Source organism: Coptis chinensis, chromosome 4 (genome assembly GCF_015680905.1).
Source record: "Coptis chinensis isolate HL-2020 chromosome 4, ASM1568090v1, whole genome shotgun sequence".
Classification (NCBI taxonomy): domain Eukaryota; kingdom Viridiplantae; phylum Streptophyta; class Magnoliopsida; order Ranunculales; family Ranunculaceae; genus Coptis; species Coptis chinensis.
In genome coordinates, this window is record NC_141459.1 from 57,355,048 (window position 1) to 57,371,930 (window position 16,883).

General features: G+C 33.4%; 2 protein-coding genes across 2 annotated transcripts; both read left to right on the forward strand.

The window, feature by feature from the left end:
- Positions 1 to 891: 891 nt before the first annotated feature.
- On the forward strand, positions 892 to 3,173 carry LOC147504138 (uncharacterized). The gene is made up of 4 exons (XM_086605070.1): positions 892 to 1,086; positions 1,362 to 1,567; positions 1,616 to 2,568; positions 2,662 to 3,173. The coding sequence occupies exons 1-4, from the start codon at positions 892 to 894 to the stop codon at positions 3,171 to 3,173; spliced, it is 1,866 nt and encodes a 621-aa protein (XP_086461196.1).
- Positions 3,174 to 5,585: 2,412 nt separating this feature from the next.
- Positions 5,586 to 5,996, forward strand: LOC147504139 (uncharacterized). Its single transcript, XM_086605071.1, has one exon. It carries the CDS (start codon positions 5,586 to 5,588, stop codon positions 5,994 to 5,996), a length of 411 nt encoding a protein of 136 aa, XP_086461197.1.
- Positions 5,997 to 16,883: the final 10,887 nt, after the last annotated feature.

Here is a 16,883-nt window from a genome sequence, read left to right on the forward strand (position 1 = left end):
TCTTTGTTTGGAATTTTTATTGTTAGTACATATATTTTTTGGTACATAAGAAGAATTATTTGTTGCTTCCTGCAAAAGCTTTCACCACTCAGACCACCACCATCACTAATACACACCAGTCCACCCATTCCAGATTTATCCACACTGGCACGTCCAATTAGCATCGAGTTTTACACTGTTCAACTCAAATTTGGTCAAACACAACACATTTCGTTGCTTCTAAGTTAACTGACTCCTTTTCTTTCCAGGCTTCCAACAGTATTCTGTTCTACATGATTTCTGTTGACAATAATTTATCCAGCAGAAAGTGATGGACACCAACAATAATCCAACTTGAAAAACTGCATCAAGTATTTGATCAATTCAATGGAAGTCCAAATAAAGAGATGATTAATAATTTGAAAGCTAAACTAAATCAACACGGCTAATGTTTTAGAAAAAAAACATAGTTACTTGGTTTCAACGAACATGCGTGCTAAGTTGAAAAGAAAAGTACTCATTAACGCAGAGAAAGATTCGGATGAAATTCAAGTAGAGATTCAAATTTCTCCAAAGAATACCAAGCCTAATAATATGGAAGAAACTTCTGGTGACATTGTTCCTTCACAAGAAAGTATGTCTTAACTTACAATGATTCTAACAAGTACTTTATATATTCATCATACTAATATTACTCTTAAATTGCAGGTCAGCATCAAGTATCAGTTAGAAAAACAACAACTAATCAAAAGAAAACAGAGGAGGAAAACACAGAAGAAAAGTTATAAATCTAATCGTCTTAGTCGCATGAAACGTAATGGTAAATATTTTCTTCTTATGTATTCAATTTATTGTTCTTATACCAACAAATACTTTATTAAATGACATATTATTATTTTTTAAACATTATTTATGCCCGGAACAAGTGAAGAAGAAGCTAAAATAAATAGAGCTAAACGAAAAGATATGCTGAATTTGAAGAGCATTAGAAACGATAATTACATTGGCGATGAAAGTGATGATGATTACCTATCACAAATGAGTGGATCTGATTCCGACATTAAAGTGGACAATGAAGCTGAAGTTTCCATTTCACGTGGAATAGATGTCTCACATAAAAGTAATTTTCTTACAGCAATGTTTTATTTTCTTATTATAATAAAATTCTTTAATTTTAATTTACATTTTGCCTTGCAAGAAGTTGTTTTGAGCCTTTGGATTTTGGATGTCCAACATCCATATGTTCTCACTATGGAGCTATTGTCTAGTACGAAGAAAGGAATGATAGGAGCAAAAAACCTATTAATCCTAAATTCTCCATATGTTGTGAGAATGGAAAGGTTCAATTTCCTCTTCTAAAAGATACTCCAGAATTTTTGTAGAATCTTTTGGATTGCAATGGAGGGTCAAAATCGTTAAATTACATGGAAAACATCAGCATTTACAACTCAATGTTTGCGTTCACATCTACTGGTGGACAAATTCAGAGCTCAGTTAATGATGGAAATGCACCCTTTGTTTATAAAATAAAAGGGGAAAATCACCACAAAATTGGAACATTGCTTCCAGCTGAAGGAGTACGTCTAAGGTTTGCATAGTTGTACATACATGATACTGAAAATGAAGTCACCCACAGGTTGAACTCTCTTAGTAAGAAAATTGTTAAGAGGAATCCAAAATATGATTTAGATTCTAGCATTGTTCAAGGATTGATAAATATGTTGAATGTTACTAACGAACTCACCAAGACTTATAGAATGGCGAGGGATAGATTTAAAGAATGTCATGTGGCCGACGTTAGCATACAATTAATTAATAGAAGACAAAAAGATGGGAGACTTTATAATTTGCCATCATCAAAAGAGATAGCTGGTCTAATCATTGGTAATGGTGATGAATTTAATGAGCACAGATATGTTATTTTGGACAAGAAAGGATTTAGCTTGAAGAGAATCAACGAATTGCTTCCAAGTTTTATAGCAATGCAGTATCCACTTTTGTTCCCCCATGTTGAAGATGGATACAGACTTGACATTCCATGTAGAACCAATACAGTAGTGGAAAAAAGAAAAAATATTAGCATGAGAGAATACTATGCTTTTAGATTACAACTCAGACACAATGAAGGCCAGACTATAGTTCGTGGGAAAAAATTGAGACAACAACTTTGTGTAGATGGTTATACAGCTGTTGAACAAAATAGAATGGATTGGGTTCAAAATAATCAACAAACAATTCGTGCAGAATTGTATCAAGGATTAGTAGATGCTGTTGTTGTTGGTGACACGAGGCCTGGTACTATAAGCAAACGATTAGTTCTTCCTTCATCTTTCACAGGTGGTCCGCGGTACATGGTACAGAACTATCAAGATGCCATTGCAATATGCAAACACACAAGTTCCCCATATCTCTTCATTAGTTTTACATGCAACCTTAAATGGCCAGAAATCCAAAGATGTATTGACATGATAGCTCCTGGTTATAAACCAGAAGACTTTCCCGATATTGTTGCAATAGTTTTTGAGATGAAATTACATGAACTGATGACTGATTTACAAAAGCACAAGAAATTTGGAAAGGCTTGGGCAGGTAACCTATATACTATACTGTTTTAAATAATTTAAAAAGTCAAAATATTTTATGAAGATGTTAATAAACAAGGTTTTTGTTAATGTTTTGCAGCATTATACACTATTGAATTCCAAAAGAGAGGTTTACCACACGCTCACATTTTACTTTTTTTGGACAACGCTTCGAAGCTTACTACTCCTTCACTAATCAACAAGCTCATATCAGCAGAGTTACCTGACCTAATTGGTGACAAATTTGCCTATGATTCAGTTGTAGAATTCATGATACATGGGCCATGTGGAATAGAAAACTTAGATTCCCCTTGCATGAATGAGAAAAAGTGTACTAAGTTCTATCCAAGACCGTTTAGTGAAGAAACAACTATTGACGACAATGACTTCACAGTTTACAGGAGGCGAAATAACAATCGAAAGGGAATGAAGAAGAATATAGAAGTTGATAACAAATGGGTTGTTCCACACAATGTTGATTTGATAGTTAAGTACCAAGCTCATATTAATGTGGAACACTGCAACAAGGGAAGATCAATCAAATACCTTTTCAAATACATTAACAAGGGAAGGGAGGGGCTACTGCAATTATTGTTGAAAACATGGTTCTGAGACAAAGATAGTACTCATCAAATAGTAAAGGGCGTTGATGAAGTTGCAAATTTCTTAAATCTGCCGATTCTTATCTCGCTTACAAGCGGTTTGGAGACTATTGAAATTTGATATTCAAGATGAAGACCGGCGTTGAAAGGTTACCTTTCCATCTTGAGGGTGAGCATTTGGTTTATTATAGTGAGAGAGATGATGCAAGAGATGTAGGAAACATAAAATCTTCATCAAAAACCAAGTTCACAGAGTGGTTTAAAGCAAATGTTGAGTATCCAGAATTAGCTAGGGGTCTTACGTATGTCGATTTTCCTACTAAATTCGTATGGGATAAGAAGGAAAGGAAGTGGAAGCCAAGAAAAAATGGGAAGAAAATTAGACGTGTCTACTACGCACATCCTACTTCAGGAGAGAGATTTATCTGCGGCTGTTGCTGAATATCGTCAAAGGTCCTTTATCTTATGAAGATATTAAAACTGTTAATGGAAAAGTTTATCCAACTTTTAGAGCAGCATGTCAGGTATATTTTATTACATATTCCATATTAACTTTTTTTTTTATATTGTTTTCTTGCCTAAAATCTGTCGCATATACTTTTAGAAGTTCAAACTGATTCATATGTACTATTTAAAAACATTATTATATATTGTTATGAAATTAAAAGTGATGCATGTATACCAAAAAACATATTTATTTCATAATTTTGACTGATAGGGAAAACTAATTTTATAGAATAGATGCAAATCTCTCTATTTATAAATTGATAAACATTGCATTTATAAATTGATAAGCACACAGAAAAGCATGTAGCATCATATAGAAAAAACAATACATGACAGATTATAGAACGATACCTCAACAAGGAAGTAGTCTGCATAAGTCACATCACCTATTTCCTGTGATGTCTCAATAACCAAATAACTAGCAAACAAGAAACATTCAAAATGTAGAGAGACATACTAAATGAGAGATACTCAGATATTTATAATACACTGATGGTTTCAGCAGAAGCTGGTTAGAAAGGAAACAAAAGATATGAACATGTGTTCCAAAAACATGTGTTACAGAAGATATGAACAATGAAAGAAAACAAGAAAAATCATATGAAGTACCTGTTTCTGTAAACTCGGAATCTCTGGACTTCATGGCAGTGACCAAACTTTGCACCTTTAATTTAGAAAAACAAATCACCAGGATTTAAACTAGATTTTGCGAAACTTAAACACGCGAAATGTCTAGAACACTAACATAGAGATCTATATATATTGAGAGCATGTTCTAGGAAAAGACGATTTATTTAGTCATCAGGGCAGTGGTAAACATGAATATGAACTAATTTGACAGAATCCATAATTCCAAATTAGTGTCAAGAAAGTTGAATATTATACCTTTAATTTGTCCCCGCATATTTTATGAAATGTGTCAACAAAGGTAACATGCTTATTCAAAAAGAACAAGTTAAAAAAGTCTTCCACTTGAACCTGTGTGTTGGAAATGAAGGTCTTAATAAAACTTCAGTATCCTACACAATATAAGTGAAAGTAGTGAGAATATAAAGCTTATGTGACTACTGATGATGATTTACATGCCACAAAAACAATAATATATAGTGGAAAAAAAAAATTCTTTACTTGAAACTTCGATTCAGCGACCTTGGTAAAATAACAGGTATTGCACAAAAAAGAGGTAATTAGCAAAGTGAGAATCAACTGGACTAAGATCTTAACAATGTTAGCTGAAATCAGGAGAAACAAGGAGATAGTACTAATTGATTTTCCAAAGAATGAAACTTTTGTAACGAAAAACATATTTATTTCACAATTTTGACTAATAGGCAAAACTAATTTTATAGAATAGATGCAAACCTCTCTATTTATAACTTGATAAGCCCTCTTCTTCAATTGTGGACCATCTATTCCCTTGAGGAAAAAATATTGTATCAAACATATAAAAAACCTTTCATCATAAAAAGATATTGAAACAAAAATAAAATAGTATGTATTAATCATAAAACCTCGGCTCTTTTATGATGGTTTACTATTAAAATGCAATTCATATTGTTACATTATTATTCTAATGTTTCATTTTTATATCAAGGCACATGGATTACTTGAGGACGACAACGAATAGGATGACGCTATGGAGGAAGCAAGTCATTGGCAAGTTCCAAAATCTTTAAGACAATTGTTCATCACATTGATTTTGTTTTGTGGGGTGACATATCCTGAAAAACTTTGGGAAAAACATCAAAAGCAACTTGGAGAAGATATTTTGTTTCAATATAGAAAGAAGAACAATAATGAGAATCTCCAACTCACAGAAGAACAGATTAGAAATGAGACTCTATGAGATTGAACAAATTATATATGGCTGAAAAAGGATTATTTTTCACAAACATTCTTGATTTCCCGAAATTTAATGTCTTCAAGGATCTCCACAAATAACAGATTGATTGCTGAAGAGTTAGACTACGACTACAATGAGTTGCAAAAGGAATATGAGATTCTTAACAACGGAATGAACCCTAATCAACGTGAGGTATTCAACTCTGTTAATGATGCAGTTGAATCTCAATTAGGAGGTGTTTTTTTCGTGTATAGATGCGGAGCAACTGGAAAAACATATCTTTACAAAACAATTATATCTAAACTTCGGTCTGAAGGAAAGATTGTTTTTGCAGTTGCATCGTCTGGGATAGCTGTGCTCCTACTTCCAGGTGGAAGAACAGCTCACTCTAGGTTTAAAATTGTTCTTCCAACTGATGAAAACACCAATTGTGACATCTTCAAGAGACATTATTACACAACCTTATCAGACGGGCTAATCTAATAGTGTGGGACGAAGCAACAATGACTCATAGACATGGATTTGAGGCAGTAAACCGTATACTGGAGGACCTTTTTAAATCACAAGGCAAAGAATTTGGTGGTAAAACATTCCTTATGGGAGGAGATTTTAGACAAATATTACCAGTCATTCCAAGAGGCACAAGAACTAATGTTGTTGATGCTTTTATCAACAAGTCAAAATTATGGAAAAACTGCAAAGTCTTTCACTTAACTGAGAACATGCGACTGAAAAATGGAAATATAGATCGAATCAGATACAACAAAGTCTATTGAAGAGTTTAGAAAATGGGTTTTAGAATGAGTGACGAGGTGGAATCAACTTGGATAAAAATTCTTGAAGACCTGCTTATTCCAGATAGTGATAATCCAGTAGAAGATATTGTGTCATGCATATATCCGGATTTGGTCAACAAATATACAGATATTGAGTATCTTAAAGAAAAAAGCAATCTAGCCCCAAGGAACGAAACAGTTGATGAAATTAACTCTACAATAATTTTAGAACTCCTAACAGAACTAAAGAGATACTTAAGTGCAGACTCATTAAGTCCAATTCAAGGTAAAAGTGCTAAACAAGATGTTTTATACCCGACAGAATTCTTAAACACTCTAGAATTTTCTGGCATACCGAACCACAAACTGGATATAATAGTTGGTGTTCCGATCATGTTAATGAGAAACATTAATCAGAGTCGAGGACTATGCAATGGAACTAGGATGATCATCACAAAATTGGCTTCCAAAGTGATATATGTATATATTATTACAGGGAACAGAGTAGGAGATCTAGTTTTTATTCCAAGAACAATTTTGTCCCCAAGCGATACAAAATGGCCATTTGAATTCAGAAGGAAGCAATTCCCTATTAAAGTTTGTTTCGCTATGACCATAAACAAAAGTCAGGGACAAACATTCGAAAAAGTTGGAATATATTTGCCAATGCCAGTTTTCACTCATGGCCAATTATATGCTGCAGTTTCAAGATCAACCTCACGAGAGGGGCTGAAGTTTTTAGTCAGAAGGAATGGGGACGAGCCTGAAAGACATACACAGAACATTGTCTATAAAGAAGTTTTTAATTCAATCTAAAGATTATTACACTCGAAGGTATTTTCTTAAAACAAATGATTATTATATTTTTGATATTTTAGACACTGATTTTATTTTTTTTACATTGTTTAATAGGAAAAGTTGGTGCACTGACTAAGCAAAGAGATTGCATATATGATTTTTGGCACCTTTCAACGAAATATAGGGAAATGAAGTCGTAGTAATTGTCATGAGGACTACTAGCTATAATATTCATCATTTGAGAAGGCTAATCAAATAGAGGTAATATGGGCATAACCAGCACAGAGATCAAATCCTCCTTACTTCAATGTAATTGATTATCTCCTAAGTGCTTTGCTACTAATCCCTTTTTATTAGCCATGTAGTACTAGGGACAGTAGGAGATAATGTTAGCTACATTAACGTTCCCTTCTACTCTATCTTCTTCATGGAGATAATAGTAGCTACTATAACTTTCCATTCTATTCTATGTTCACAGGGATAATATTGGCTACCTTGACATTCTCTTCTATAGTTCTATTCTATGTACTGTTAATCTAGAAGTACATGGTGTTGTCTAGTGTGGTAGAGATTGATAAATCCCTACATTTGTGTTTTGAGCTAGGTCTCTTAAAATGATTAGGTTTTAGTACTAATAGCAATCTACGGTGGTGTGGAAAAACATATATATATAAACAGACCACAGATCGTTGTAAGATACTTAGAAAGAGACACCTTAGAATTTTGAGCACTGGCTAGCCTGCAGGAAGAAAAAGATAAAAGTTTGTGTGTGTGTGTGTGTGTGAGAGAGAGAGAGGGACTTACAAATACTCCCAACAGTGTGCTCACAGTAAATAAATAAATAAAGTTCAGAATAAGTTTTAAGGCGGTGTTGTAGTTGATGTTTGTCAGATCGAAATTCTGGATTGCATTGAAAAGCACTACTGATGTGGCATCATTAACAACACCTTTGCCAAGAACTTATACACCCCGCTGTAAAGACTTATACACCCCGCTATAAAGAAAAGGTGTCTCATCCTGATCAAGAACTTATACCAGCAGTTAGCAAAGAAACAATAATACAAGCTGAGAAAGCAAAAGCATGACACACCTAAAAAAACAAATTCTCATTGGATTGTTTATTTTAATTAATGATTTTATATTTATATATTGTCTTATTAAATTTATTAAACATAGCTTTGATAGACATTATTTGTATATTTTAAGTCAAATGGACCTGACACAGGTCTAATTATGTTGTTTGTATCACAATCTATTTAAATCATGTGATTAGAATGTTTTTCTTTTTTTTGCTCCTTCAAGTAATTTAATCATCTATATTTAAGTCATCTGATTGGAATTCTATCATTTTCCTTGCTCCTTACAATAATTTTAATCACATTAATATTGTTGTCTCAAGCTTGGTGTGTCCTGTCAGCTCTCTTTGTCTCGGGCTTTTGCCAACAGTAGCAGCTCCTTATGATATTGCTCTCTTAGACTTTTATAAAATGAAATGAAGAAAGAATACCTATGTTCATAGACCGTCTTACAAAGAATATGGTTAGAACATCTTATGCAAGACTATGCATAGAGATTGACTTAACATGCCCATATCCAACATACATACCAATAGTGTTAGATCAACGACGAGTATACAAAGTGGCCTTCGAATATAACCGGAAGCCACCGTGTTGCAGTACTTGCAATGTTTTTGGGCATACCAACCAAACATGCCCGAAGGAACTTAAGGTAGAGAGGGAGGTTAAAAAAGTTTGGCTAAAAAGAGAAACTAAAACTGAAGAGGTGAATGTCGTTAATGTGAAAGAACGTATACGGAAAGAGGTTACAGAAATAGCAAAAACACAGGAACATGAAGTATAAGAAGTGCACTCTGTTGATGATGGAAAAGGGTGGGAATCTCCAACAAAAAAACATACATGCAGAGCAAGAAGCAAAACTAATGAGCTGAAATCGGAAGGTAATAAGATGACTGACAGATGCTCGAGGGCTTTTGTAAACAACAAAGACTTACACAAAGGACTTGTAGACAGAGCAGAAGACATGAGACTAAGGGGTCTACTGCAACATGGGGAAAACATAGTCAAGCATTTGAGTATAGCAGCAGCACAACATGAAGAGGGTACATAAACAAAAAAAGTCACACCACACTCAGTGCATCAAGGAATCTCATCAAAGAGTGACAAGGTTAGTAGCAGCAGAAAAACTACCCAGTCAATATCAGTCAACTGTAACTCTATCTCTTTCTTTCTTTCTTTATTTCTGAAGCAAGGATGATCACTTTCCTAACCTACAACTACATACCTATCCCCGATACCGTTACTACTTTAACATAATATCGTTTCGGACTTTAAAACAACAAACCATACCCGAAAGGAGTTTTTTTCTATCATGGCAGAAAAGCAGAGCATCAAAGTACCAAAACAAAAAAAAAATGAGTGGAAGGGAAGAATTTGGATGTAGTGGTGATGGGGACTAAAGAATTTGATGTCCAACCAAGGATTACTACTTCTCCATAGCTCAAAATTGTGAGTAGACGCATACTTTATATGTCTATATGTTTGAATTTGCTATTTGTTTTACTGCTTAATTCTCAACTTGGATTGGATAAAATTGCATGACTTTGTGATTTTGTCGTATTTGTCACAAGCTAAATTGTAATTGTGAATGTGTGATAGAGAGGCAGAGCACAGTAATATAGAGTCAAAGTGACTAAATAGCTAACTTTGATTTACTTTATTAAATAATTCTTGAACCGAACTAGCTGATAGGCTAGCCACTGGTTGCTCACAGTATTGTGGTTTCTTATTGTTAATCGTCTGTGTGTTTATGTAGGAGCAAGTCGGAATGTCGCACCAAGAAGTATCGCCATGTGAGACACCTCAGGCTCAGGGCACAACCTTAAGGCTAGGCTCTACGGCAAGGACAAGGGAGATTGTTAGAAAGCCTTATTACAGCTGAAGCCTTGCACTAGTGAGAGAATCCATCATGTTATGAAATTAGCACAGGCCACATTACCCAGGATTAGTTCTTACCCTATTACTGGAGCAAATCATAAATGTGACAGGTGGAGTAATGTTTAGCAAGTTCAGCAAAGGGTCCATGACTGCAGCAAATAAGAAATGAGCCAACTAGAAGAATGTAAAACCTCAAGCCAAGTTCATCAACACAGAGAAGCTTTCTTGATAAAATAAAGTTTCTTTGTGAATCATACAAATTTTGATACTACAACAGGAAGTGTATTTTTTGTGTGGTGTGTTTTCGCGTGATACCCAATAAATTTGTAAAGATTTTTTTTCTTTGGTTGTGTTGTGTTTTTTTTACTGCTTTTGGTGAATTTCTTTGGTTGAGTGAAGGGGTTCTTTGGATTTGTGATTTTTTTTCAATTTCTACTGTTGTTGAAAATGTTTGAATGTACATTGCAATAAATTTGAACAGAGTTAGAAAGTCACTTCAACAAAAACCCACATATCAAATGGACTCCTACTTATGTTGACGCACATATTTTGCTTTAGAAAGACAAACCAAATTTGGAAATAAACATCATGGCTGAATTAGAGTTTTCAAAAAAGAGAAACATTATAAAGATGAGTTTAACTAAACTTCTAAAACCATATCATAATAGATCCTTATAAATTTAACAACACAACTTCCTGTATACCACAATGCAGTAGTAGAAGGTAAAAAAAACACTTTTTATACTGACAATTTTTATACAGGCTTATCATAAGTATCGTAGTGAATATTTTTTTAAAACTTACACAATTTTTATTTTCTTTTGCAGATTATTAATAAGAGATAAGATCATCTACGAGGTAATTTCATAATTGACCATGGTATTTATTCGCTGTATTTGTTTTTAGCAATAGAAATAATAATGCATGTTTTACAAGCTAATACGGTTAAAAACCTAATTCGAATAATAAGACAAAGATAGTTCAGTATCATATTCATATTTTCTGTTATATATGAATCAAATTTTATATTAATTGTGACTAAAATTCTATAAAATAATGCAGGTAAACCACATGGATAGCATAGATGTTGACGAAAATAGTTTCAACTACAATGGAATGATGATTACTCAAAAATTAAGTGATTAGTGGATTATAATTGAGCAAAACAGACTCTGTTACTACAGGATACACAAGAATACTATTTATTATGAAGACTACAAAGGATTAACAGATGAAGTGAAAAATAAAGTCCAGGGAGATCGTTTAGAAAAAGAAGAAGAAATGAATAATTTAGAAAAATAATATGGAGAAGAAGATGAAATATTGATGAAAAGGAGCAAATAAAAAGTTGTGATGGAAGACTTACCTTTCAGAATTGATTAATTAAGATCTTCTGTAACCACTACTTCTTCTAAGTTCTTTTCTTGCATTCAGAACTCTTATTGTTTCAACTACATTGCATAAAATAGGACTGTGAATTTTTGTGTCTTGATAGCAGAACTTGAGACAGTTCTATAAAAAATAACTACCTTCCTTGGAACCTCCTCAACATCAATTTCTAAACGAGAAATAAAATCTGCTTTATATTGTCCTACAAACAAACAAATAATGTTATGTTAGAGGACTAAGGCTAAACATGGAGTGTATCTGAACTTCCGATTTTCAGTAATTCATTGTTACAACATAAACAGACAAAAAACATTTTCGATTTCACATGGTTCAGATGGTAACATCACAAATAATGGGACATGTTAATTCGTCATCCATGAGAATAGGATTTAATCCACAAATGCAAAGTTTAAATAGTAGGTAAGCAACTGTTGAAACCATAATCTATTCAACTCATGTCTAATCAAATAATGGCCCTCTAACTAACCATGGAGAAAATATCAGATAACCAATTAATTTGACGTAATCGCAGGTCGGAGTACTGCAGTTTAATATCTTAGAGAATATGTACTCCAGAAAACACAAAGGATCCAGCAATCTGGACTGAATCCACACCAAAAGTTTTATCTAGAATATACGATGAGTATTATGATTGAACATTTGAGAAACCGTCGAGCCAAACTATTGTGGCTTTACCAGAATGTGTGTCCATACTTTCATATATCTACTGTAACCATCACAGTAAAATGAAGGATTTATATTAAACATGTCAATTGAATGAATGGTTGGATTTACAATGGGCATTGGAATTACGAGTTGTCAATTTGATCTAGACTACTTCGGTGTCCTAAGAATGTAGGAGGACCATGCATCAAGCTCGAATGATCATGCATGTCTATTACTTAATGTCCAAGAATGATAACACCAAGAGATTTGGTAGGGGGATGCCTGGTGGAGTATTTGCACTAAATACTATATAGAGTGGGCCAAACTTGGATTGGTCCGGCCTTTACCATACTAAAAAAATTCTATTTTATATAGTTATCCGTTTCTAATTTAGATAAGTATTGCTTAATTCAACTTCTACATACGGTATAAGCCCAAAACAAGTATACTTCTAAAACTATAATAAGACCTTTAGAACCTATAAATATAACACAACAATACCTCGAGTAATATAATTTTCAGAAAACTTCAGAGCTACTACAGAGAAAAGGTACACATGACAATAATTTCTTTTTCAATCTTATTAGATTTTTTAATAGTATTAGTAAACATGTGTTATTTTAATCCATGAATTTAGCATAAATAATACATCTCTCCATGCATACATAGCAAACGGTTAAATATTCATCATAATTGTGATAAGAATTGTAATTCTAATAGCTGTATATACTGTAACAGAACATTATGACTGGAAAATTCAATTTTTTCGATGAGGTGAACGACAAATCTGACAGTTGGAAGGTTTGAGCACGATAAGCGCATCGTGGGAAGTCAAGTAATCTACAGGACAAGACACAATCATATGGTCTACACATGCTGCTACTTGATGAAAAGGTAGAACATACTCAAAAAAATTACTTCTTTTATATTAAAAAACTTTTTGAATTTTAATTCACTTATATTACATTGTGCAGTCGAATCAAATTCATGCAACGATTTCACCAGGAATCCAACACATGTTTGAAAAAAAACTGATGGAAGGGGATATATTCGTAATTGATAAATTTGAAGTCAAAGAAACAACCGGAAGATATCGTCCAGTAAGATCTAAGTACACTGCTTCATTCACAAAAGATATTATAGTATCTCCTTCGAAAGAAATTGGGACGACATTCAACAAATATAAATTTTCGTTCGTAAAATTTGAAGATCTTATGAAAACAAAGGATATCTTAGTTTTTCATACTAAAGGTGAGTTTTTATACATACCCTATTGTTTATTATAACTAATTTCTAACAATGTCTACAAATCAGATTTCATAGGAAAATTGATCAAAGTCGGACCAAAGAAACCTCAAGGATTTAGGGAAATCACAATACAAAACGAAAGGTAAACAAAATCTACATAAAGTATTTTTTAACATAATTTCTTACACAACTAACTATGTAAATACGTAATTAGGAGAAGTGACCTTACTATAGCTTTATGGGGTGACAACTTTGGTAGATTGGCAAATATCAGCAATCAAGAAGAAGATATGATGCTCATCATCTTATACCTTAAAAAGATTGGAAGTAAGTACAAATCTTAATCATCAGTTGTATAGAGTGTTAAACATATATAATGGAAGTAAGTACAAATCTAATGTTTTGAATTTTCATATTTTACAGAGAAATATAAACTTTGTTTAACATCTGCAACAAAGTTGTACTTGAATTTGGAATATTTTGGTCATGTTGACCAGATGAGAAACAAGTGATATTCATTTACAAAAGCATTAACAAATATGACTTATCCCTAATTTGTTTTTCGTAGATATCAAATTAGAAATACAAGAGTTCAAATTGAACAAGCAATGACAAACGAACCTACTTCAATGAAGGAACTAATGAATCAAGATAGAGTCTTAATTTCGGAGCTAATTTCACTAGGAAAAGAAACACACAATTAGGTATACCAAGTAAATGCCTAAATAATACAGTGCTGAAATAAATAAAAACTGAACTAATAATACAACATAATTTTTGTAGGAAAAGCAATTCACTTGCAGGGCAAAGTTTGTGAAGATATTTGGAAACCAATGGAGCTACAAATCATGCGAGAACTGCATTTATAAGCATGTTGACAAAGGATCAGAACCTTTTTCAATAACTGTGAAACAACATACAAGACTCTACAAGACAGGTAAAGAAATCATTAATAAATACTCCATCTTCGGTTTTATAATTCATTACTAATTCCAACTTTAAAACATAAATAGGTACCTACTTAAACTATGCATACAAGATGAGAGTGGAGAACAAATAGCTTTTGTCGTCTTTGGTAAAAAAGTGCAGAAAATAGTCGTGTTTCCTATCCAAAAAATAATGGAGCTGACTTCTAAGGCAAGTACATGAATTAATACGAAAAATTATTTTATAAAATGATACAAAGTTCATAATTGAACCGTACCTATATTTATTTTGTGAAAAACAGGGAAAACGTACTGAAGAAATTAAGGAAAAGCTTGGAAAGAATGCGGGGAAGGAACATATTTTCAAAGTTAAGCTGAATGAGTATAGTATAAAAGAAAAGTTTCTTTCATTCAGCGTTACGGATATATTAAAAGATGATGAAGACTCTGTTGAAGAAAATCGTCCATCGAAAAAATTCCCTAAAGATTCAGAAACAGAGGTAAATGAGGACAACAAAGAGATCAAAGGATGAAAAATTTCGCCATAGGATGGAAGATTACTAGGAATTCTATTAGGATTTATTCATATTTCATCAACAATATCTGTACTTTGAGATACAATAAAGATGTTTAGGTTTTAAACTATTTGAGGTATTTAGTAGTGTCTTTGGATTAATTTACATTAATTCATTAATTCAATCTGAAATTTGTGAGTTAAATTTGAAATCTTTAGGGTTAGTTATTGTCTGATCGATAACCCTTCAAGTTTTAAGTTTTAAACTAATCATGAGTTCCAAATTAGAATCAAGAAAAAATCTATGGTAGCAAAATCATGCTCAAATTAAAAGCAAAATTTCATGCCTTGATAGTGGTTATTTGAAAATTTTGAGTGAAATTGCTTCAGGACTACTTTTTCAGGTTTAATTAAACGAATATACCAACTCGCAGAGTAAATTCTACTACAGGATGAGATACAAAGCAAGAACATCAACTTTGATAGCATTCAATGCAGCTTAAAAAGCTCCCAAATAAGTGACACCAAAACCATGTCAAGTTGTCTAAGAGAAGTTTAATGCAACATGTAAGAAAGTACCGGTTGCAATCAAATCAACGTAAGAATCACCCATATCAGCAAACAAGTGAGCAATGGCCTTCACATCTTCTTCATCCTGGTAATATAAAGGAAATGATCCGCTCGCAAAATTCATTCAGAGAAACTCTTTAAAATGCTTGGGAAAAAAATTGTATATTGTGTCGTCTGCTTCAGTGTAAGAATTCAACTCAGGAAGTCATATAGGGGTGTCAATATAGCCTGGCCTATATACACAAACAAAATAATGTACACTCAAGTCCTAAAGATTGAAGGAATCCTTCCTATGTTGTCAGGGGCATTCATTCTTATCGTAGATTATATCAGAAAGTATCTGTACCAGGGTATAAGCCTAGGCCAATCAAGAGGTGTGAAACTCGCCCCAAATGTTCAAGCAATTAACCACGACCGCTAAATAGAAAACTGCGCAGATAACATAATTCTCATGGAGGAACATAAACTAGGAGGGCTAGGTTCTTTAGCCTATAAACCTGTTTTTGTAAAGCGGTCAAAATCAATAAGAAAGAGCTCGGCAAGGTTTTATCCCGCAACTCAGAGGAAACTATAAGGTTCGACAAGCTCATTTTTTACTCTAAAGAACCGATCTAGCACCTTGGAATCCCCATCCAAACTAAGGAGTTCAAGAAAAAAGACTGGGTGGAATAAGATTAGAAGAAATATTCACTTATTGTTAAGATCAGATATGCCAATAAATAGATGGTTGTCCTTTGTAGAATGCGTCAAGCTAATAAAATTGACTAAAACATGCTAGTGAGCTTCCCTGCTAGCGATTCCCAAAGGCCAGAAGAATGAAATAAGATGATCAGGAAATGACTTAGGGTGGGAAGTTAGGGCCACATTTAGAACCCTGGTGGAATGGGAAGAAGTTATTCAACCGAGAGATGCAGGAGGTCTGCATATGAGGAATGGTTTCGGGGCATTCTTTTCTAACAACATTCTTACCTTCTCAGATAGCTTCTACACATAGCTAAAAGCAACCATCCCATTGCTTGCTACTTGCCTTGTTGCCACCTGTAATGAACATTGATTCATTTTTATTTCTTGAACAATATACAGTTCACTTAGACCCTAATCGGAAAAGATTACCCCATTAACAAGATGCTAAAAAAGGCAACTCCCAAAAGAAAGAACCCCACAGCTAGAAAGGCAGAAAGAACCGAATCCTCACCAGCTTTCTAAGTAGAGTGGGATCCAAATATCTTAACAAAATCCTGTTCATTATGGAGGACAAGACAAAACATGGCAACCATAAAACCAACAACAATTCCCTAATATACAGAAAACGAATACCCCACAGGCACAGGCTGTAGCGTCAGAAAGTCGCAGTAAACAGGTATCATTTGGCGTTATGCTTCCTGTGTTATTGCCTTTGCTTGAAAAAGATAGAGCTATGTAGCTACAGGCTCTCTATTTCAAATTGCGGGTACATTTTTTCTGTATTAACTTCCTCTATGTCAACTTCCTTTTCTGTCATTAAATTATCAGTTGTTATTATGGTTTTT